This window comes from Perissodus microlepis, chromosome 8, assembly GCF_051167445.1.
Source record: "Perissodus microlepis isolate ML-2025 ecotype Zambia chromosome 8, ASM5116744v1, whole genome shotgun sequence".
Classification (NCBI taxonomy): domain Eukaryota; kingdom Metazoa; phylum Chordata; class Actinopteri; order Cichliformes; family Cichlidae; genus Perissodus; species Perissodus microlepis.
Window position 1 is genome coordinate 15669988 of NC_140468.1, and position 24585 is coordinate 15694572.

General features: G+C 41.0%; 1 protein-coding gene across 1 annotated transcript; it reads right to left on the reverse strand.

The window, feature by feature from the left end:
• Positions 1-258: 258 nt before the first annotated feature.
• Positions 259-22772, reverse strand: LOC146381641 (alpha-tectorin-like). The gene is made up of 24 exons (XM_084938625.1): positions 22766-22772; positions 22589-22612; positions 22283-22398; positions 21830-22105; positions 21323-21418; positions 21058-21223; positions 18632-19032; positions 17970-18546; positions 17292-17875; positions 16622-17174; positions 15929-16527; positions 15599-15756; positions 15048-15448; positions 14694-14890; positions 12957-13352; positions 12576-12859; positions 12226-12500; positions 12019-12138; positions 11664-11848; positions 11415-11575; positions 10639-10890; positions 10359-10518; positions 497-599; positions 259-399 (listed from the first exon to the last, which is right to left on the reverse strand). The coding sequence occupies exons 1-24, from the start codon at positions 22770-22772 to the stop codon at positions 269-271; spliced, it is 6222 nt and encodes a 2073-aa protein (XP_084794751.1). The 3' UTR covers positions 259-268.
• Between the last annotated feature and the right edge of the window lie 1813 nt (positions 22773-24585).

Below are 24585 nucleotides of genomic sequence, written 5' to 3' on the forward strand. Positions count from 1 at the left end.
TTATAAAAATCTCACACAGAAACCAAGAACAAGTTAATCTTATCAACAAACAGTGAATGCAACAAGAAGGTTAAAACTTTAATATCACACATATTTTATCCCATTTAGATTTAAAGCAAACTTACTGCACACCTTACCACAACTAAAGAAACACTCCTCAAGAAAAGAAAAGAGAACACTTAGATGAAAAATACCATTGAGAAGTGACTGAATAATGAATGATTTTCAAAATATGGATCAATTTTGATCTCCAGAGTTTTGGCGGTTTCTAGACTGGAGTTTTGGGAGCAAACCGTTTGACCAGCAGGGTTACCAGCATGCTGGCTAGGATCAAACTGGCCAGCAGGGCCAGCAGAGGTGTCACCTGGCTTTGGCCACTGTTTAATTGCATCACTGGGTCTGCAAGAGAAGAACCAAAGTTTACATTTACTTTATCCGTGAACTTTATGTGATCAATAAGAGTGCAAGGTGAAGAGACATGAGAGCTTCAATGTACCTCTGCTACCTGGCCTTGAAACAAGCGGTCCCAGTGAGATGGATGAAGTGTCATGGAAGGATGCATCCCTCCGAACTCGCCTGTGGTAACCCGGGTAACAGCGCTGAGGGGAACAAAATGTTTATAGGCTTCTGCAGATTTAACAGTTTTTAAATTTATAAGGTAAGAATGAAAACCAATAAGAATTTATAACAGTGGTACGTACAGCTGTGCAATTCAAAAGACACAGGTGGATCCATCAGTGAAGCTAAATGGATGAATAGTTGGTAAAAGTGAACATCCTGAAGGAGAATCGGGCCTCAGTAGAGATGCCATCTGAATCAGCTCTACTGTTCCATCAGCTTCATTGGGACACCTGGAAGACAGGTAGACGTTTAAATATCCCAGATTATAAAGCAAAGCAGCAGAATTCGTTATGAGGAAGAATTGGTGGAAAACCGAGGAGAGGTCTGTCTGGGTCTGATTCTTTCAAGTTTTTAATAAAGTATGCTAAGACAAGGTGAAGTTGCAAAAATTCTCTTACTCTGCAGTAATAAGATGGGCGGACGGGGTAATTTGGCATGTTGACTGGCGTGGCCCAGCAGGAGTCCAGAACAGTGGAGATCAGATGCTGATCCACTCTTCCTGTTCGCACCTCGACATATAACCTCTGATCTATTTCCATTTCTATGTTTGTGTCACCGCTGAAGAGGAAACAGAAGCCGGGGTCATGGAAGGGGATCATTCAAATGTGCCACTGTCCATGGCAGTTGCAAACTTCTTCCTAATGATGCTACAAAAAACAACAATAATAATAATACTACAAGTGAGTTGATTACCAAATGATTGTAAATGAGTTTCATCTCATGAGCTTCTCAATAATTTGTTACCCAAATAACAAGCCGTGGGTGACTAAGGACATCAAAGCCCTCCTCAACAACAAGAATAGGGCTTTCAGAGGGGGCAATAAAGAGGAGGTGAGGAAGGTCCAGGTGTTACTAAAGGACAAGATCAGAGAGGCTAAGGACAATTACAGGAGGAAGCTGGAGTGGAAACTCCAGCAGAACAGCATGAGAGAGGTGTGGAGGGGCATGAAGACCATCACTGGATTCAGGCCAACCAACAGCAGGGGAGCTGAGGGAGGTGAGAATAGAGCTAACGAGTTGAATCTGTTTTTCAATAGATTCGACACCACAGTGTCTGCTCACACCCCCACAACCTCACCTGTGGTCAGCCTGGAATCCAGAGCCACACCACTGTGCCAGCCTCTCTCTTCACATGGCGCTGTTGCCTCCTGTGAGATTCCTGACACCCCTCCCCCACCCATCACCTTCATTCAATACCAGGTTGAGATGCAAATGAGGAGACTTCACTCAGGCAAGTCTGCTGGACCAGACGGAGTGAGTCCCCACATCCTCAAGGCCTGTGCCCCCCAGCTGTGTGGAGTCTTTCATAAACTGTTTATGCTGAGTCTGAGTCTGCAGAGGGTACCAGTAATGTGGAAGACATCATGCCTCGTCCCTGTACCAAAGACGCCACGTCCCAGTGGCCCCCAGGATTACAGGCCCGTGGCACTGACCTCCCACATCATAAAGACCCTGGAAAGGCTCATCCTGGACCAGCTGCGACCCATAGTAAGACCACATCTGGATCCCCTTCAATTTGCTTATCAGCCTCGTCTCGGAACTGAGGACGCCATCATCTACCTGCTCAATCGTGTCTACACCCATCTGGAGCAGCCGGCGAGCACTGTGAGGGTCATGTCTTTCGACTTTTCCAGTGCTTTCAACACCATCAGGCCGACCCTCCTGGGTGATAAGTTAACAGGTGGATGCTTCTCTGGTGTCCTAGATTGTTGATTACCTGACAGGAAGACCACAATATGTACGTCTCCCACAGTGTGTGACTGACAAGGTAATCAGCAACACAGGGGCACCACAGGGGACTGTCCTCTCCCCCTTCCTCTTCACCCTCTACACCACAGGGTTCAGCCACTGCACAGAGACCTGCCATCTTCAGAAGTTTTCTGATGACTGCGCGGTGGTTGGATGCATCAGCAGGGATGATGAGACAGAGTACCGGGCTGTGGTCGACTCCTTTGTCACGTGGTGTGAGCAGAATCATCTGCAGCTCAACGTGGCAAAGACCAAGGAATTGATCGTGGACTTCAGGAAGACCAGGAAACACTTGACCCCTGTTTCAATCCAGGGGGTCAATGTGGACATTGTGGAGGACTATAAATACCTTGGAGTACACATTGACAATAAACTGGACTGGGCTACAAACACCACAGCACTTTACAGGAAGGGCCACAGTTGTCTCTATTTTTTGAGGCGACTGAGGTCCTTCAACATCTGCCAGAAAATGCTGAGGATTTTCTACGAGACTGTTGTGGCCAGTGCGATCCTCTATGCTGTTGCATGCTGGGGGAGCAGGCTGAGGGTAGCAGATGCCAACAGACTCAATAAACTAATCCGTAAGGCCAGTAATGTTCTGGGGATGGAGCTGGACTCCCTCAAGGTGGTGTCGGAGAGGCGGATGTTGTCCAAAATAAAGACAATGTTGGATAACACCTCCCACCCACTCCATGACATGCTGGTCAGTCACAGGAGCTCGTTCAGTGAGCGTACCGAAAAGCACCACTGAACGACACAGGAAATCTTTCCTGCCTGTGGCCATCTCCCTGTAAAACGCATCCACTTAACACACTGGTTACTGCTACAACTACACATGTTTCTTTTCCAGCTATTTATTAATAAGTGACTTATGTATATATATATGTATATATATATATGTATGTATATATATATATATATATATATGTATATATGTATGTATATATGTATGTATATATGTATGTGTGTATATATATATATATATGTATATATATATATATATGTATATATATATATATATATATGTATATATTGTACTATTCTTAGTTAGCGTATTGTCTGTCTTGTTAATGTTGGTTTATAATGGAGCACTGTAACAAAAAAATAATTTCCCCCAGGGATCAATAAAGTATTCTGATTCTGATTCTGATTAAAAATGTAATATTTTAACACTGAATCCAGTTCACTTCCGTTTCTACAGGTGTAAACTACGAGCTTACAATGTAGTGCGTTATCTCAGACGGAGCATGGCAAGTTGTACTTTTATCAAGGATGAGAAAAACAGCATTTAGCTGTGAATGCTGTGTGTTAAGAAATAAATATATATTCTTTATGCTTATTTGCTGATTAGATTGTTTTATGAGAGGCCCAGACTTGACGAGGTCACAGGCTGACAGGAAACTGCATGTTTTTGCAGAATATGAGGAGCCGGAGCCGACAGAGTGAAACTCAGTTCAGGCGAAGGGTGACAGGTTGCCCTGGCAACAGACCTCAGAAAGGGGAAGTTATTGCAAGCTGCACATGAAGTAAGACACAAAGGAAAGAGGAACTGAGTAGAAGGAGTTGGGTGTATTGAAACTGTGTGTGACGTCTGAAGTACTAAAATAACACCTATATGAGACTCATCTTGAGCTTCTAATGTTAGAGATTCTGCAACTGGCTTTGAGCTGTGCAGGGCTCTCTCTTCCGGAAGATGATTAAATAAAAATATATAAATGTTTTGACCACTCTGAGTCGGGTTTTCTCTGTTCTATCATGGGGATCAAACAATCGGGTTTAATATGTGCTAGCTGCAGATATTTACAATTTAACATGCATGAACATCAAAATATGTAACACTGATGTCTGACAACCCCCAGTCCGCTCAGAAAACTGCAGCTTTGACAAATAGTAAATGGACCGGTAGTTATATTGCATCTTTTACTCAGTTAGGCACTCAAATCTGTTTCTGTCTCATTCACCCAATCACCCACACATTAATTCGTTCATACAGCACATTTTATCGATGCCTACGTGCTTTCAAACATTCACAAGCTCACACAACAGTGGATGCATGAGGAGTAACTTGGGATTTAGTATCTTGCCCAAGGATACTTTGGGATGTGGAGTGGAGGAATCTGGGATTCAATAGCCTTCCAACTGTTGGAAAACCCATGCTACCACTTGAGCCACACCCTCCCTGTAAATGAAAACGCCTTGCTGGTGGTCTCTCCCCTTCTGCTATGTAGTCTAGCAACCATACAGTGTTCCACACATTTTACCCACTTTGAGTTAACTACTCCCGTACTCGTATAGTACTCCATGACACATTGGCATTCTAAACAAAAATATGCATTCAAACTAGAAAGAGCTAATCCTAAACAGTCTTTCAAAATAATGTATGTTTGAAGTAGTGTATGTGTAAGTGTAAAGAGCTTCAAAATGACGTGTCACTGTAATAATAATTGCAATTTTTAGTAATGCATTAATGTAAAGCGTTACTGTACAGTTACAATTATGCCACTGCTTGTGTTGCAGAGGTTTTGCAAATACAGTTCAATCAAAAGCTGAAGACCACTTGAAAATGGCAAAAAAAAAAAAAAAAAAAATCATATTTGGCATGTTTGGATCTTAACAAGTCTTAACAAATGTGTTGTCTCATTCCCATTTCTTCTTGTTGCATGTTGAAGCTCAACCTGGAACCTTGTTAAGATCCAACCATGCAAAGTATGATTTTTTTTGTGCCATTTTTCAAGTAGTCTTAAGCTTTTGATTGGGACTGTATCTTCGAGACAGAAACAATTAAAACAATGTTTTGTTTCTTGTTTTGTTTCTGTGTTTCTTTGCTCCAGTTTGATGATTTGTGTTTGTGTAGCAGAGGAGGAAAATGTTGAAGTTATTTATGAAATTTCAAAAGACAATTACTTTTATTTTTACTTTGTTTTTTTTTGTTTTTTTGTAACAACCCCAACACTGGTACTAAAAATGCCACCTTGACAAAATATTGTATATAATACACGAGAGATGTTTTGTTACCTTTCTATGGGGTTGATGCCCACAGCCATAGACAGGGCCAGATTCAGGGGGTATTCACAGCTGAAACGCAGATTGATGCTCCTCTGGCGGCTGATTAAACCTTTATTAGGATCCACATCACCCTGGATGGTGTTCTCATACATGAAATGGGTTCCGTTGCTCTAAAATTATAAAGACAAAATAGTAAAAGCTGAATATGATCAATCAATAACATTGAATATCCATTTTTGTCTAAATGCTGTCCCACAAAGATGGTTGTCATTTTCAAAGTGGAACACCAGTCATCCATCCTCAGGAGTAGTACACCACTCATACTCTGTACAGTCCAGCTGTTAACAGGGGTCAGACTCCTCTGCAGAAGCAGAGGAACAAAAAAACAAAAAATCAAAAAAAAAAATCAAATAAAAGAAAGCCAATCTTTCAAAGAAAACTGACAAGCTCTATGAAGACATCACTTAATTGTCCAGTACAAATTTGCCACACAGCAAACCAGAGCGCCATTAAGGGGGTGTCTAGCTCAAAAACAGAGCAGGTTCTCTCATAGGTTGACAAAGAAGAACACAACATGCCATTGGCTGGAGTGTAAAGGCAGAGGTCATAGATACAGGAAGTGAAAAATGGCTGGGGGTCAGAGTGCAGGTGGCAGGCACCAAATAGTGTTAGTGCTTAGTGTTTACCGTTACTCTTTTATTGGGTCCGATCCTGATGTGCACACTTTCTGGATGATTTGACAGGTATATGTCCACTGCAGACACAAATGACACACGGTTGTTTCCACGGTGATTGTTGGTGGCTATCACCTGAAACTGGGTTTCATTGGTGCCATGGTTCGTGCTCTCAGTGATGATGTAGGAGCAAGTTCCCTGGAAATGAGCCACTGCTCCATCAACAGTGATGTAGTGTGGATCCCCCCACACAGTACAGGTAGGCATGGCATTGTAACAGCCCAGCTGGCTGTCTCTGATGGAGCACTGTTGTGCAGGAGTGCAAGCTGCAGCAGAACATCGCAGGAGATTGGGAGCATGACATTTACATCTCTGGGAGCAATCGTCTGTCTAGAAGGACTCGCCAGCCTGTGAACCACACCACACCAATTCATAGCCAAATTGATACAACAAATATAGATCTTAAAATACCATTTTGAAGGATTTTTTTCATTAATTGTTGGTGATTTAGTGCAATAATTGCTAGATCACCACATACTGCAACTTTTAGGACTTGCCAGCGTGTGTGAGAAAATGTAACAAAAGGAGAAAGAATGACCACAAAGTTAATAATAAAGTACACCATATAATTACTGTTGCCAAGGTGTCATTGTTAATTCTCTGCTCAAATCCTTGAAATGAAGAAACACGCCCTTCTTTTATCCACCTCTATGGTCCTTTGTAGAACTTACATTATAGAAGAATTCAGCATATTGGCAGCCACAGCTTTCCACTGGGGCACACCTGGTTCCAGATGACATTAAATGATATTAAAGCCTTTTCACCTTATGACTACTAAAAAAATGTTTTTGTTTCTCTGTTATTGCTAAAAGGAGACACAGTCAATGCTTCTCATTGTTGTCACATTATTTTTATTATTATTATTATTATTATTGTTGTTGTTGTTGTTATTATTATTATAGCTAGAAATGAGAAAAATGAATATTTTCCTCTTATTGCTAAAAGATGTAACATTAATATTTTATTTATACTAAAGTTTGTTAATAAATAGACATTCCTCGATGAAATTAGGTTGTCATATTGTTTTTATAATAATTGTTATATAACATCAGCATCCACATTAGTATCCACAGTAGTAGTCCAAGATTACTTGTCTCGCGTTTGAAATGTCAAAAACTGCATCAAAAACAAAGTAACATATGAGGTAGAGGATTTCTGAAATGGGTTTCCAGTCTTACATTTCCAGTTTTAAATAATGAGGCATTCCCTGAATACCCCACATCGGCTTCCAGATTCTAGCAGAATAACATGTACCGTGCACCATAAATGAAGATGTATCTTTACAAAACGAACCCATGTTGTACTGTGTGTCCAGCATATTCTTGCTATAGTTTATCAAGCATTCATTTATTCCTCTGGACACAATGCCCTTCTCTGAACACTTGTATCACAAGATAAGATAATATAATATAAGATAAGATAAGACAACCTTTATTTGTCCCACATGTGGGAAATCTGTTTTGTTACAGCAGAAAGTGGACAGTGCAAAGTTACATAGCAAAAATTAGAAAAACACAGGAATAGGATAAGAAAAAAATACTGTACACAATAGAATAGAATCAAATAAAATACTACATACAATAGAATAAAATAGAATGCAAGTACTATATACCACTGAGTACGATACAACATAGTCAGAAAAAGAGCATTGCACTTAGTGTTATTGCTATTGCACATGTGTGGATGTGTGTGTTTGGTCATTTGCAAAGTCTTTGTTGTGGAGTCTGACAGCAGTGGGGAGGAAAGACCTGCGAAATCTCTCCGTCCCACACCGTGGGTGCCGCAGCCTGCCACTGAAGGAGCTACTCAGTGCTGTCAGAGTCTCCTGCATGGGGTGGGAGATATTGTCCAAAAGGAATGATAGACTAGCCATCATTCTCCTGTCACTCACCACCTCCACTGGGTCCAGAGGGCATCCTACAACAGGGCTGGCTCTCTGGATCAGCCTGTTCAGTCTCTTCCTGTCACCAGCAGAGATGTTGCACCCCAGCAGACCACACCATAAAAGATGGCTGAGGCCACCACAGAGTCATAGAAGGTCTTCAGGAGTGGGCCCTTCACTCCAAAAGACCTGAGTCTCTGCAGCAGGTACAGCCTGCTCTGCCCTTTTCTGTAGAGGGCGTCTGAGTTATGAGTCCAGTGCAGTTTATGTTCAGATAAACATCAAGGTACTTCCATACCACAGCCTCCATACCTGTCCATACCTTGAATGTTTAGAGGTTGCAGTGGAGGATGTTTGTGTCTGTGGAAGTCTACCACCAGCTCCTTGGTTTTACTAGTATTGATCTGCAGGTAGTTCTGTTGGCACCAGTCCGCAAAGTCATGGGTCAGTTCTCGGTACTCCCTGTTGTCCCCATCAGTGATGAGGCCGACTATTGCAGAGTCAATAGAGAACTTCTGCAGGAAGCACTGGGTGGAGTTGTGGTACAAGTCTGCAGTGTAGATGGTGAAGAGGAACAGAGCCACAACAGTTCCCTGTGTGCCCCCATACTGCAGACGATCCTGTCCGGCACACAGCCCTGAGTTCTCACATACTGTGGTCGGTCAGTGAGGTAGTCTAATATCCATGTAGTGAGGTGATGGTCCACTCCAGTGTTCTCCAGCTTGTCCTTTAGGACTGTGGGAAGAACATGATTCTCACAGTGCTCCCAGCGGTTTCCAGGTGAGAGAGGGAAAGATGTAGGAGGTGAATGACGGCATCATCCGCTCCAATGCCAGGTTGATAGGCAAACTGAAGTGGGTCCAGTGATGAGCTCACCAGGCGCCGAAGCTGAGCCAGGACCAGCCGCTCCAGGGTCTTCATCAGGTGGGATGTCAGAGCCACTGGGCTGTAGCTGTTGAGGTCCTTGGAGCGTGAAGTCTTCGGCACTGATACAACACAGGAGGTTTTCCAGAGCTGTGGGACTCTCCCCAGCCTCAGGCTCAGGTTGAAGATGTGCTCCATCACCCCACACAGTTGGTCTGCGCAGGACCTGACAGCCCTTGAGCTGATGCCATCTGGACCTGCTTCCTTCTTGGCTTTAATCATCCTCAGTTCCCTCCTAACCTGGGTGGCTGAGAGAGACAGGCCGGAGCCTTGTGCTGAATGTGTATTGGATGTTTTTGTTGGGGGTGGGGAGTAGTGAGCATGGTGAGTAGAGGAGGTGTGAAGTGTCTGAGGTGTCAGAGGTGGAACAGCAGCAGGGGTGGGTGAGTCTGCAGCCGATGTTGGAGACTGCCTCATGAATGAATCAAATCTAGAAATAGAAATGATTCAGTTCATTGTGATTCTTTTCCTCCTTTGTTACAGTTACATGAAGAGCCCTCTTTGTAAATTGAAAAAGTGACTCAAAAGCAATGTAGTAACATTTTTATTTAAAAAAAGAAACAAAAAAAGAAAGCAAGACCATCAATCAACGCAGACTGTATTTTGACACAGTTTACAAGGCATTCATATTTCAAACATACATTTATTCTTCATTATTTTTATATTTGCTAATGAATGAATTAATACCACAAAATAAATCATGATGTAACGATGTTAAAACAATCCTGAATGACCTAAAGGTAAAACTCATGAACTGGAAACAGAAGCATACAAATATGTTTTTGATCAGATGCTGCCCTCCAGTGTTGCAAAGAAAAACTGCAGAAATTACAAGTAGGAGTGCTCATAGCAAATAAGAAGTAATTTAATAGATGTCAAATATTCAGTAACATCCACTTTTCAAACCATCACTATTCCTCTGTGCATATAAAAAAGTCTTCTGATTCTATTTTCAGTGCTTTTATTTATCAAATCTATACTAAGTTATTATATGATTGCTGAGTTTGCTGTAATTTGTGCATCAACTTGATTTCTCTAGATCAGAATATTTGCAGTCAGCAAGCAGACTATCAGGGTCACCAGAGATGTCAAGAGGCCTGGAGAGCTGCTTGCTTTCATTCTTCTTTCTGTAAGAAAACAACCAAAATCTACAGTGAATTCAAACTTGGCTCATGAATCCAATTATCACAATCCACTGATTATGCAGCTGTATCATCTACAAGATTGCCAATGTTGTAAAAATGTTACCTGTGTTCAATACTAGCGGTCCCAATGAGATGCCTTCACTGTCATGGTATGAAATATCCCTCACCACTCTTGCATGGTAACCTGGGTAGCAATGCTGTGGAAAGCAGAGTGATTTCAGCAGATGAAGGAATCCAATAAGTAGTATGAAAGATTTTTTCCCAGTGTTAATACAAATAGTTATAAGCAGTACGTACAGCTGTGCAGTTATTGTGTCTCAAAAGACACAGGTGGACCTGGCAGTGCAGGTAGATAGATGAAAAGTTGGTAAAGGTGAACATCCTGAATGAGAAACGGGCTACGGTGGAGACGCCGTTCTGAAGCAGCTCTACTGTGCCATCTGCTGGATTAGGGCACCTAGGTAACAGCATAATGTGAAAGTTGCAGTGTTAATGTGCAAACAACTTAGTTATGATAAGAAGATGATTAAAGTTCACCCATCAGAAAAGAAAAGAAAAGTTAAGGCAATGTCTTTACTGTGTGGTGATCAGATCCCAGCGCACGGGGTAGCTGGCATCATTAACAGGCGTTGCCCAGCAAGAGTCCAGAATAGTGGCGATCTGTCGCTCATCAATTCCCTGCGTCTGAACCTCAATGTATAACCTCTCATCGATTTCCATTTCTAAATTTCTGTTTCTGGTCAAAGGGAAGTGGAAGCCAGGGTCCCGGTAGGGTATCATCCTCAAATGATAATGGCCCAGACCAGATGGAAGTCTCTTGTTCACAATGCTACAGGAAAACATGATAAAACAAGATGTTTTCAGGATTTGGAATTTATAAAGTGGTCAGGTGTGTGCAGTCTGTAGCAAAATATATACAAAAATATGTAACACAAATGAGGGGAATACACAGTTAATCCATTAATAGAAAAGCACTCTAACTCTTAAGGAAATTTATTATAAACAGCATTACAAAGATAGGGTGATACAGCCTAGAAGAAATTACATATAAAAGCGTTCAACCACCAATTAGAACATATTGCAGATAGCAATTTGAAATGATCAAAAACAAATTAAGGTGACAGAGTGGGTGTACAAAAAAATGAGCACATTAGAACAATGTTTTTATTAAACAAAGACAGGGTAAAATGATGGTGATTCACATGGTCATTTAGTCATGAAGACAATCAAACACTGAGATTTCTATAAAGCTCAGCGAGCTATGTACCTTTAAAAAAGTAGCAACCACAATGTCATATAACCAAAAAGAAAAAAAAACAAAAAATGTAAGCCAGATGGTGTTGTGGTTATCACCTCTCTACAGGGTTGATGCCAACATCCATAGACAGTGCCTGGGTCAGAGCATAGTCACAGGAGAAGTGCAGGTGGATGCTCTTCTCACGACTTATGAGGCCATCATGAGGGTCCACATCCCCGCTGATGGTGTTCTCATAACTGAAATGGGTCCCGTTGCTCTTAAGAGTAAGAAGACATAAGATTTTAAGCATATTTTCAAAAATTAAAAATGCTGCCCAGAAGATTCCTTCAATGTACTAATTTTACCCTCAGCATTGTCCCACAAAGCTGGTCATCATTGTTGAAGTGGAAAACCAGTCGACCATCCTCAAGAGTCCCGTTGCAGGTTTCATCTCGAAGATGGAGGGCATCAGAGTGGAAGCCAGCCTCAAACAGCTGACAGCGGGACAGAGATATGGTGCCAGAACTACTGACACAAGTGATGGACGAGTCTAAGAAGGAGAGAGAAACACAATCTGACTCGTTATGGCATGATATTTTTTAAAGCTGAGTCATCAATACTGATTTGAAAGACATTTGTTGACTTGACTGCTTAATATAAAGGCTGACTAATGCAATAAATACACTACAGATATTGCTGAAGGTTTTAGTTAGCCCGCACCGTAGCTCTCATTGTTTGGCCGATGGTGGTGCTCATTGCAGAAGCAGCCATAGACACCGTCCTTCTCACCACACCACTCGTGCTCTGTGCAGTCCAGCTTTTCACAGGGGTCTGACTCCTCTGCAGACACAGAGAAAGGATCGTCAGTGATGAATGGCAATGATTTAAATTTTTATTAAATGTCTAATTTGAGCAGTACAAACATACCACAATGCAAAGCAGAGCGCCAGTCAGGGATGTCTAGCCCCAGAACAGAGCAGGTTTTCTCATAGGCAGAGACAGCGGAACACAGCATGCCATTGGCTGGAGTGTAGAGGCAGAGGTCGTAGACACAGGAAGAGAAAAATGGCTCGGGGTCAGAGTGCAGGTGGCAGGTGCTGAATGGGCCGGTGGTGTTGGTGATGACACTGCAGAGTTGGGAGTATTTTTCTCTAAAGGCACAGTCATTCAGTCCATCATCATCTTCATCAGTGGAGCCACATCTGGAAAAGACAAATCATACTGCCATCAGCTACTGCCTTGTTGAAGCATCAATAGTGATTTCCATTGCAACTCACCCTGGTTGGCTGGTGGGTGACTTCCAGCTGTGTCCAAAATAATTATCGTTTTGTGCCAGTGTGCCATTGGGTAAGACTTTGTCATCTGAAGGATCATTGTTAGAGTTTCCACACATCCCTGTGACTCTGTCATGACGGTTTTGGCCCAGTCTGACCAGTAAAGTGCTCTGACCATCAAACTGGACTAGCAAGTCAGAGGCATCCACCACTATGTAGCTTCCCTGCCTTACCACCTGAGCTAAGATTCCCACTGTGGTGGGAAGAGACACATCATTTCCATTTACCTGAGAGGACAAGAGATGCAATAAGTGTGTGTTGTTACTTTTGTGCAGATTAGACAAAGTAGAATGCTGTTCATCTTAAAAGTGATAGATAGTTTACCGTTACTCTTTTATTGGGTCCGATCCTGATGTACACACTTTCTGGATGATTTGAGAGGTATATGTCCACTGCAGACACAAATGACACACGGTTGTTTCCACGGTGATTGTTGGTGGCTATCACCTGAAACTGTGTTTCATTGGTGCCATGGTTTGTGCTCTCAGTGATGATGTAGGAGCAAGTTCCCTGGAAATGAGCCACTGCTCCATCAAAGGTGATGTAGTGTGGATCCCCCCACACTGTGCAGGTGGACATGGCATTGTAACAGCCCAGCTGGCCGTCTCTGATGGAGCACTGCTGTTCAGGAGTGCAAGACGAGGCAGAACATCGCAGGTCATTTGGAGTGTGACATTCACATCTCTGGGAGCAACCGTCTGTCCAGAAGGACTCGCCAGCCTGTGAACCACACCACACCAAATCATAGCCAAATTGATACAACAAATATAGTTCTTAAAATACCATTTTGAAGTTTTTTTTTTTCATTAATTGTAAGTGATTTAGTGCAATAATTGCTAGATCACTGCAAACTGCAACTATTAATATACTAAATATTGCGACAGAGCAACTAGTCGTATCTTTTGATCTTTCTCCCACAAAGAGGACAGATGCTAAATGCTGCAACTTCAATAACTGTGTGGAACAGAGATGCATGAAAAAAAGTATTTAATTGTTCTGATGTAGCTGTATAATCTTCAACTGATTGTTTAATGCATTCATTTATTTAGGGACTGATTTTTATTTTATTTTTTATTTTTAATCTTCAGTTTAAAGAATTAGAGCATCATTCTTCTTTCTAGTGGTGTAATATAAAATAGTCATAATAGGTATGCTGAATATATGATACCCTATAAAGACATTGTGGTCCTAAGATTTCAGTTATATGAAACTTTAAACTGTAGTTTTGCATTTTGCAACCCCTATTATTTGCTATTTCACAGAAACTACGACGTTTCCAGGTATTCGTCATGCTTCCTGAAATTTTTTATATGGTTTGGATTTTTTTGGTCATTAACATGGAACTAACATGTTTTACATTTTGCAACCCTGATTTCTGGTTATTAGACCTAAACTACCACGTGTTTCCAAGTAATCATTAATTTTCCTAAAGATTATTCATATGGAATTAAAAAGAAACAGACAGTTTTGCATTTTTTCAGCTTGATTCTTGGTTATTGAACAGAAACCAACATTGATTCCAGGTAAGATATCAGATTTAAACATAATATTTACAGTGTTACTGTTGTCAAACAAAAAAGAATGTTGGTGGCTGAGGCAGGATTAATTCCAGCATTATGGCAATATGGTAATGGTATCCTAATACATTAAAACCTAAAATCCTATTAGTATCTTATCACCCGATTATTATGAGGTTAGTATATATGAAATGTGTTTTATTGCTAGTGATTGTGACTATACTATTACTGTACTTTTAACTCATGTACATACATTTATATCCATATTATCACTTATAATTTATTATCTGTTATTAATTAGATTTAAACGTAATAGTACTCAGTAGATCACAAATATTTGTTATGTCTCTATTTTTATCTTCTTATCTCCACCTTGTTACCTCAATATTACCACATTAAAATATATTTCTGAATTTTAAGCTTTGTCACAGTCCAAAACACTTCACAAAGCTTTCTAAATGTAAGAAGGGCAAGTCTGCTGATTCTGCTGATTTGAAGGGAATTACTTCAAAGAGTATTTACTATTGACTTTAATATGTCTTACATCATAGTAGAATCCATCATATTGGCAGCCACAGCTTTCCACTGGGACACACCTGGTCCCACTCTTGATGAAGCCTTCATCACAGAAACATCCCTCAGAGCAGAACTGCTCACAGGTTTCATCAATGCTACTGGCACAGGTGTGGCCACAGTCAGTACCGCACAGCTCATAATGGCTGTTGGCTGGACAGTCCAGTGCTTAATAAGTGAGAAACGTGACAAATGGCACTAGTCAGACATACCACTTTTAATGTAATACAATCTGGATATAATGAGTGTTGTCAAATTAGTTAAGTGGTGAGCAAATTTCTTGTAAATTTAAATATAAATATAATAAAACAACATGTTGACTCACTGCAGGTGGTGTTCTCCCTCCACGGATAGATTCGAACATTAGCAGACTGACAGGCACTGACATATGATTCAATGGCACTGCACAAGAGATCGTGGCCTTGATTTCCTGACAAACATACATCAAACACGCAGTCGTTGAAATATGGTGCCGGGTCAACCTCCTCGTGGCAGAAACTGAAGGGCCCGTCAGATGCCTGTATCACCTCACACTGATCTCTAGCAGGCTGTTCATTGGTACACTGTGGACAGGAGGAGCCACAGCCATCATTGCACGTGTAGTTGCCTGGCACCTTCCAGGCTCTCCCAAACTCATCTGGAGATGTGACTATCGTTCCAGATGGTGTGTGAAAGTCATCATTTGGATTTCCATTGAAATTTCCACAAAGTCCGCATATTTTTTCTCTGTTGATGACAACAGTTAGCAATAGTCCTTGTTTTAGTTTCATAAGGATAAATTATTAGTAAATAACTGAATTATGTAGATTTGAGTATCCTGGTTTTTAAAGCATGTCAAACAATAATTACTGCAGCTTTGATGGGTGGGAATTGTACCTGTAATTTGGTGGTACGGAGATAAACACTGCACTATATCCATTATAGGTAACACTCAAGCCGAAATTAGTGCTGGCAACTATACGAGATCCTGTTGCGTAGATAGAAACATTACCTTCATTCAAGATAATAGGTAAATTTCTAGTTACTCCATTCACCTAGAAGAGATATGCAAAGAAAATCAGTGGTTATTTTTTCTACTTTTTAATTGTTATTTTTTTCATTCACAGCAGTTAAAATATCCCTAAAATATATGATGATGCCATTTACTTCATACACCTGAAATTGTTCATAACAATCATCGAATGAGAACTATCACTAACTACTTACTTGTACCAAACCTCTTCTGTCCCTTGACATATGCACGTCATAGCCCCACACATTCACAAGAACTTCAGCTACTATTGAAAGTGGAAGCCCATTCAATGCCTCATTCTTAGCTTCCACTGAAAACTGATTGAGCTCATCAGTGGCATTACAGAGGGTCACCAGAACATAGCGACAGGTTCCTTGGAAGTCATAGGCCTTACGATCAAAGGTGATGTAGTGAGGGTCTCCAGAGGCAGAGCAGGTGCCATGAGGGTTGGGATGGCAGCCAAACTCGCCCTCCACCACACGGCAGGACTCCTGGGGCCCACAGGAGTTGGGAGTACAGTGGACGTTCCCTGTAGTGCCGTTACAGGTACACAAGCTCTGACATTCTTCACCATCCCAGAACTGCTCACCACCTTGGTGATAGCGTCCTTGATGATAGCATCCACAAGATGTTGGTGGAACACACTGGTCACCATTGAGGATAAAACCATTGTTACACTGACAACCCTCCTGGCACACAGTATCACAGGTGAAGGGGAAAGAGAGGCTGGGGCAAGCAGAAGGACAAGAGGTTCCACAGAGTTCATAATGGCTGTTTGACGGGCAGGTTAGTGCTGGAGAAAAACAAACAGGTTAATATAAAAAAGGCATTTTTAAACATTTGGATATCATGGCTAGAATTAATTCAAAAACAAGTTGAGTGCTCACTACAGCCAGTTGCATTTCTCCATTGTCCTAAGGCAACACCCTTCTGTTGACACATTAGTGCATAATCTTGTAGGACGCCACACAGAGTTGATGCTGGATTGCTAGAGCCCCGCATGATCTCCACACATACATCCACCTGCTGCCTTGGGTCAACCTCAGACCAACAGGGTACAAATGGCCCATCTGGTGAGCTGAGAATGCCACAGTACTGACTAGAATTGTAATTAGTTGTAGAATTTTGGTTCATGCTTTCCACACAGTGAGCAGCCAGAGAGCCATCTCGCCAGCTGTCTCCAAAATCCTGAGAACTGTTGACCAGGACACCGTTGGGTGTGCGGAAGTCATCGTGTGGATGACCATTGTAGTCACCACAGAGTCCACCCAGGGAACCATTGTAGACACCAGGAGCAGTGACACGGACAAAGTGAGGCCAGACTGTCTGCACAGTTACACCAAAGGAGGTGCGAATGATAACACTGTAAATGCTGCTGTGGAAGATCTGGATTCGGTTGGATGTAGTGCTGAAAGGTAGCCTGATCAGCTGACCATTAACCTGCAGGATCATCCAGTTTTTTGCAGTTAACAAGATGTAAACAGTATTGTGTCCGTGTACACATAAATAAATATTAAAGGAAGAACATAATTTTAAATAAGTGTTCTATTCACTTACCTTCACTTTACTGTTCCTTGTCATCTCAATAGATACGTGTATCCCGTCTGCTTCAAAATGCAGAATTCGTGCAAAACCTTGCTGGCCTCTTGGCACTTTTTCTGCTGTCACCATGAAGTGTGGGTGACTGGACAGTCCCATAACTTTGGCAAGTGTCAATCGACACGCTCCAGGATATTGGTATGTCAGTCCATCAAATGTCTGATATGACCCTGGGCCTCTGATCAGGCATGTTGCATAGCTATTTGGTCTGCATCCTCTTTCTCCATCTTCCACTTTGCATGATTCAAGTGGGCCACAACCATGAGAGTGGCAAGTCATGGAGCCATAACTGCAGCTACAACGTCTTCCACAGTCTTCGTCTAGTATTACAGTTTGTCCAGAGCGGTAGTAACGGCCCTCAAAGCTGCAGCCACACTCAGCATGAGGGACGCAGACCCCACCGCTGAGGATGTAGCCTGAATCACAGATGCAGCTTTCCTGGGGAGGTAGAGGGCAGTTATGGGTAGAGTTGGGATTAACACAGGTAGGTGGACATCCTGTGCCTTCAGACTCAAAGTGGCTGTTGGCTGGACATGGGATTTCTAGGAATAAGAGAACAACATCGATCTTTACATCAGTGGAATTTTAATACAATGATATTTTGAAATAATGTAAAACATAAAGTGATTAACATACCACAAAAGCCAGGTCTCCTCCAACTTGGTAGCTGAATACCACTTTGTTGACACTGACTTGCATACACACTTAGGGCTTGACAGAGAATAGGTTGGTACCCTCCTCCTACACACAGATCATACACACAACTGTCCACAAAGGACTGTGGAGGAAGTTGTTGATGGCAAGCAGTGAAAGGTCCAGAACTACTGCTGAGGATACCACAGTGGTCAGTGTTGCTGTACAATGCTGTCTCTTCTACAGTGCAAACAGCACAGTCCAGACCTCCGCACTGTGGCCCACAGCCAGGCTCATCATCCCCAGATGCTTGCCAGCTGTTAGCAAAAACCACATCAGAGCTCACAACTTCACCGTCACGAGTCTGAAAGTCATCTCTACGAATGCCATTGAAGTTTCCACAAAGACCGCATGTCGCATTCTGGTAAGTGTAGGGCAAGCTGATCTGAACATAATGATTTGTGTCATAAGACACCACTAAACCAAAGTCAGTGCTGACAAACACAGAAAAACCTGACTCATAAACCTGCACGGTGCCATTGCTAAGGAAGAATGGAGTGGATGCAAAGTTCCCGTTAACCTGTAAAAAACCAGCAAATATATCAAGTTAGAAAAGTATATCTGGTCATAAAGTGTAGAATTTATCCAGAATAAAAATGACCAACCTTAGCCTGACCACGGCGTCCTTTGACAAGCTCAATTGTGTCATTGTAGACATGCACTTTCACCAGTCGTGTCCAAGAGACTCGAGTACTGCCTCTGTGCTCATTTTTGCCCTCTACTCTGTAGTAGGGCCGTCCACTATTACATTGCTCAGAGAGAACATACGTGCAAGTGCCTTGAAAGTGAAACACTGTGTCATCAAAGGTGTAGTAATGGGGATCACCACTTATGGTGCAGGTTCCTCTTGGCACTGTCTGACAGGAGAACTGGAAGGAAGCTGGCTTGCAGATCTGTGAAAAGGAGCACGGCTCATTGCGGCACTGCAGGCCTGTTGAGGTACATGTGCACTTCTGTGCACAGGTCCTGTCACTCCAGAATGAAGCACCCAGCTGCACTAATTCACCTTAAAAAGAGTAAAAGGGAATGTCTCTTATTCCCAGTGTAAAATTTCCAGACATTTACATTCATAAAGCTTTAGGAAAAAACTTTCACACCTTAAATTTTTTCATATTGTGTCAAATAACAACAGTAATTGCCTCAAGGCACTTTATATGAGTAAAGTTCCCAAAATAACAGAGAGAAAATCCCAACTGTTTTACAGCCCCTACCAGCATTAAGATAAGATGGGTCCTGATTATACATGAGGAGAAGGATTTTAAGTTTGATTCTGGATTTAACAGGGAGAATTATGTTCTGTCTTTTTACTCCCTGTCCGTACTGCAGCATTTTGGATCAACTTAAAGCTTTTCAGTGAGTTTTGGGGACAACCTGATAATCACAGTAGTGCAGCCTTCAAGTAATAAATGCATGAACTAATTTTTTAGCATCACTCTGAAATAGGATGTTTGTAATTTTAGAAAAAAAAAAAAAAGCAATCCTGAATATGTGTTAAATATAAGCAGTGAAGGACATAACCTGGTCAAATACAATTTCAAAATTTCTGTTAGTGTTAAGGCCAAGGTAACCCCATCCAGAGTATGCATCTGGTTAGACATCATGTTTGTAAGATTTTCATGGCTGAGTGCAATCAACTTAGTTTGATCTGAATTTAGAAGCAGGAAGTTGAAGGTTACCCATGTCTTTATGTCTTTAAGACGTTCCCACAGTTTCGTTGTTTGGCTTCATTAACAGAGCTGGAGATCATCTGCATAGCAGTTAAAATATACGCAATGCCTTTGAAAGATACTGCCTAGTAGAACCATGTATAATGTACACAGAACCCTGTGGAACTCCATAATTAACCTTAGTGTGAAGACAACTCCCGGTTTACATGAGCCAATTGGAGTCTATTAGATAGACATGATTCAAACAAGAGCTTAATTGATATGACCTGCTCTAATCTCTGCAATAAAATACTGTTGTTATTAATCGCTCCGCTGAGGTCTAGCAGGACAAGTACAGAGATGAGTCCACTGTCAGAGGCCTTCTGCAACTTTCACTAAAGCTGTTTCTGTACTGTGATGAGCTGTAAATCCTCAATGAAATATATGACAATGCACTGTGAGTAAGCAGACTAAACACATGCAATAACAATAATATGCATAAAATGGGGATGGGCAATACAAGTGTAAATTATTATTCTGTGAAATAATTATTCAAAAACAGTTCCAGGAGCAATGGTGTGTGATGTGCATGACAATTGTGTTTCTTCTGTATATAGGTCAGCTCTCATTGCACAACATCAACCTACTTAGATAAAGAACAGGTATGTAGCTTACTGGTGTAGGGCCAAGTCACTCTTTATTGCTTCAACAACAAGTTGACTTTCACCTAACCCAATGATTCCTGGCCACCAAAGTACAAATGGTGTAGGATTCATATTTACATATTTAAGGCTCCAGCTGTAATGTACTGAGAAACCTCATCCATTTCATTTTTCGTTGTCTGCTTTGCATGCATTGTTTATGTTGAAATATGGAACTTTTCAAACACCAGTGCAGACGCCACTAAATCAAATCCGTTATCAGTGGACATATCCTGAGCGAGGGAGATAGTTCCTTATGCAGTTAAGTACCCAAATGAAGAAGTTAATAACTGTGATAAGTAATCTGTGTGTCCATGTGAATCTTGCCTTAGGATAAGTCACTTTGTTGGGAACAGCTTCTCTCTCTAGCATTTGTTATTCTTTGCATGCCATATGTTGCCATTCAAAATCTTTCAAAACCTCTGAATTCATGAGTTAAACATCCTTTAAGCAGGTAGGAAGAATGTTTTTAAGCCTCCAACTAACAATTTGAAATTCCTTCATTATTTCTTGATTCCAACAACAGTCACTTTAACGTTAATAACCTCAACCTCATTGCTTTACTGTACTCTTAATGCACTGTGATTAGAATTCTTGCCTTGCCTATTACAGTTGCACATGACTGTAATGATATATAACACAAAGGCTGCAGAAGCAGTTGCCTTCTGTATCCTGCAGTCTTACCATTAAAAGTGCAGCCTGTTGATCCATGGTCTGTCCGGAAGGCCCAGCGACCTGGTTCATTGACGTTGCTGCCAAGGCGAAAATTTGAGTTACTCCCTGATGCAGCACTGGTGAATGATCCAGGGAGGACATAATAGTGAGTAGAGTTGATTGTATCATAACCAGCCTGCAAATGTGAGTCACAAAAATATGATTATTGCATTTAGAAATAATGAATGTTTTTTCATTAGTAAATATGCAGAGTATTGACTATAGTAGGTCTGACCTGAATTCTCAGTGTTGTTGAGGCTATTATACCGTAGTTCATCAGCACAAATGAATAGTGGCCTCCAGAGATCAGCACAGCTTGGACAGTAGTGCGCTGGAAAATATGAATTCAGTTATTATATGTTCTGTTTGATCAGTGTTCTGCTGGATTTACACCTAATTTTGTTATGATACACTTTTCATGTATCACTTTATCAAATGTATTAAGTTGTGCTTCAGTTAGAATGATCTAGATTTCAGATAAATACTATGAACTACCTTAGTTTGTTGGTATGAAATGCTTTATGTAATCTTCTGGTATCACTTTAAAAAAAAAAAAAATCTCAATATTCAAAAATAATCTTTGTATGAAATATATCACATGAATTTATGTCTTTATGTCTGGAAGGTGACACTAGATTACACTAATCTACTGTTCCTGAATTAGTAAAGTAGGCAACAGACTTTCACATATACATCACACATAAACACATAATTTGATTCCAAATTTTGGAAGCTGACTTACTGTTCCACTTGTGGGATAATAGGCCACCTCAAACCAAGTTGCAACAAAGACCCAGTTGGCATTAAAGTTCAGTCCTGTAAAGTATTGATTGATGTCTCGTGTAGCTTGCTGGAGAACACTGCCACTGGTGTATTGTTTGTAGTAGATCTGACCATTTCCTCTGTTGTCTAAATCTGTCCAGAATGGAGCAATGATGTCTCTGATACGTTGTGGGAACCTCTGACTTGTATAGTCCCTTAGTGGACCAGTAAATGTTAGGTGTCCATTATGATTGACCTGAAAAAAATAGAAAAGAAAAATATTTCCTGTCACAACATCTAGATAAACAGATTTGGATTTTGTTTTGCAAACCAGGTTTTATATTGCAATTAGTGGCAGTAAGTTTAATTAGACAGCAAAATATTTTTATGGTACAAATGTAGTAAATGAATTGTTAATGTTAATTTTACATACATAAATGCTGTTATATGTCCTCCCAAAATAGAAAAAAGGTCTTAGCAGGGTAATCTGTGGAGAACTTCCATCATCTACCGCAGAGCTTACAGTTCCAGATGTTGGGTAAAGAGGTCCTAATAAGCAATTAGGTAGATCATGAAAAAAGATAGAAAAGGCATGTATGGTTAATATTCTGCAAACATAAATATAAAACATATTTCTCACAGGCTTTCAGTCTTTACTCCTCTGTGAAATGTGAGGCTGATATAAATTGAGGATAAAGCAATAAAAGTCAAATCTTTAGAGTTTTGAAAAGATACTTACTGACAGCCTGAGCAGTCACTACACCTGTACATGAAACAAAACACGGATAAATAAAATTATGACAAGTTTTTTAAGATTGTAAGATTTTATTTCTGATCCAAAAAATTCGAGTCATCACTTAGGCAAAAATAAACACACCATAAAATGGATTAAAGGAACATAAATACAATTACTAACCTGTCATTCCCAAAAGCAGCACAAAAAACACGATTTGACCCACCATTCTGTCAAATCAGATCTCTTCATTAAAAAGGGAAAAATATTTTTTTTTTAATTTATAACCTAAGTGCAGAGCTAAATTCAGATGAATCTGTTGAATCTTGATGTAATATTAGTTGTGAGTCTCTCACGCTCATTTGAGACTGCAGGGGACACACAAGGCTTTATATAGTTGGGGATATTTACCTAGGAAATGTAATCAAATACTCCATCAAAGGATATTTAGAGAAGAATGATGTCAGATGTCAAGCAGTAACTTTAACAACCATAGATACAGATCTCAGACAAAGGGTTTACTGCTGACACAGTAAATCATTCTCAAAATATTAGTGATGGTAAACACAGTGTTTACAGTCAGGAAGAGGGAGTGAAGGAAGATAAAATGTTTTTTCCTCATTAAATTTGGTGCATGAAGAAAATCGAGAAGCTCTGGCATCTTCTTGTCCATGTTGACTATACAAAACAGAAACTCCAGCTGTATAGGGAGTGCAGAATTATTAGGCAAGTTGTATTTTTGAGGAATAATTTTATTATTGAACAACAACCATGTTCTCAATGAACCCAAAAAACTCATTAATAGCAAAGCTGAATGTTTTTGGAAGTAGTTTTTAGTTTGTTTTTAGTTTTAGCTATTTTAGGGGGATATCTGTGTGTGCAGGTGACTATTACTGTGCATAATTATTAGGCAACTTAACAAAAAAGAAATATATACCCATTTCAATTATTTATTTTTACCAGTGAAACCAATATAACATCTCCACATTCACAAATATACATTTCTGACATTCAAAAACAAAACAAAAACAAATCAGCGACCAATATAGCCACCTTTCTTTGCAAGGACACTCAAAAGCCTGCCATCCATGGATTCTGTCAGTGTTTTGATCTGTTCACCATCAACATTGCGTGCAGCAGCAACCACAGCCTCCCAGACACTGTTCAGAGAGGTGTACTGTTTTCCCTCCTTGTAAATCTCACATTTGATGATGGACCACAGGTTCTCAATGGGGTTCAGATCAGGTGAACAAGGAGGCCATGTCATTAGTTTTTCTTCTTTTATACCCTTTCTTGCCAGCCACGCTGTGGAGTACTTGGACGCGTGTGATGGAGCATTGTCCTGCATGAAAATCATGTTTTTCTTGAAGGATGCAGACTTCTTCCTGTACCACTGCTTGAAGAAGGTGTCTTCCAGAAACTGGCAGTAGGACTGGGAGTTGAGCTTGACTCCATCCTCAACCCGAAAAGGCCCCACAAGCTCATCTTTGATGATACCAGCCCAAACCAGTACTCCACCTCCACCTTGCTGGCGTCTGAGTCGGACTGGAGCTCTCTGCCCTTTACCAATCCAGCCACGGGCCCATCCATCTGGCCCGTCAAGACTCACTCTCATTTCATCAGTCCATAAAACCTTGGAAAAATCAGTCTTGAGATGTTTCTTGGCCCAGTCTTGACGTTTCAGCTTGTGTGTCTTGTTCAGTGGTGGTCGTCTTTCAGCCTTTCTTACCTTGGCCATGTCTCTGAGTATTGCACACCTTGTGCTTTTGGGCACTCCAGTGATGTTGCAGCTCTGAAATATGGCCAAACTGGTGGCAAGTGGCATCTTGGCAGCTGCACGCTTGACTTTTCTCAGTTCATGGGCAGTTATTTTGCGCCTTGGTTTTTCCACACGCTTCTTGCGACCCTGTTGACTATTTTGAATGAAACGCTTGATTGTTCGATGATCACGCTTCAGAAGCTTTGCAATTTTGAGACTGCTGCATCCCTCTGCAAGATATCTC

Coding starts and splice junctions, on each gene's coding strand:
- LOC146381641 (XM_084938625.1), bottom strand. Junction 15,449..15,598: donor TCCGTACCACCAAATTACAG/GTACAATTCCCA, acceptor TGTCATCAACAG/AGAAAAAATATGCGGACTTT. Junction 14,891..15,047: donor GAGGGAGAACACCACCTGCA/GTGAGTCAACAT, acceptor TCACTTATTAAG/CACTGGACTGTCCAGCCAAC.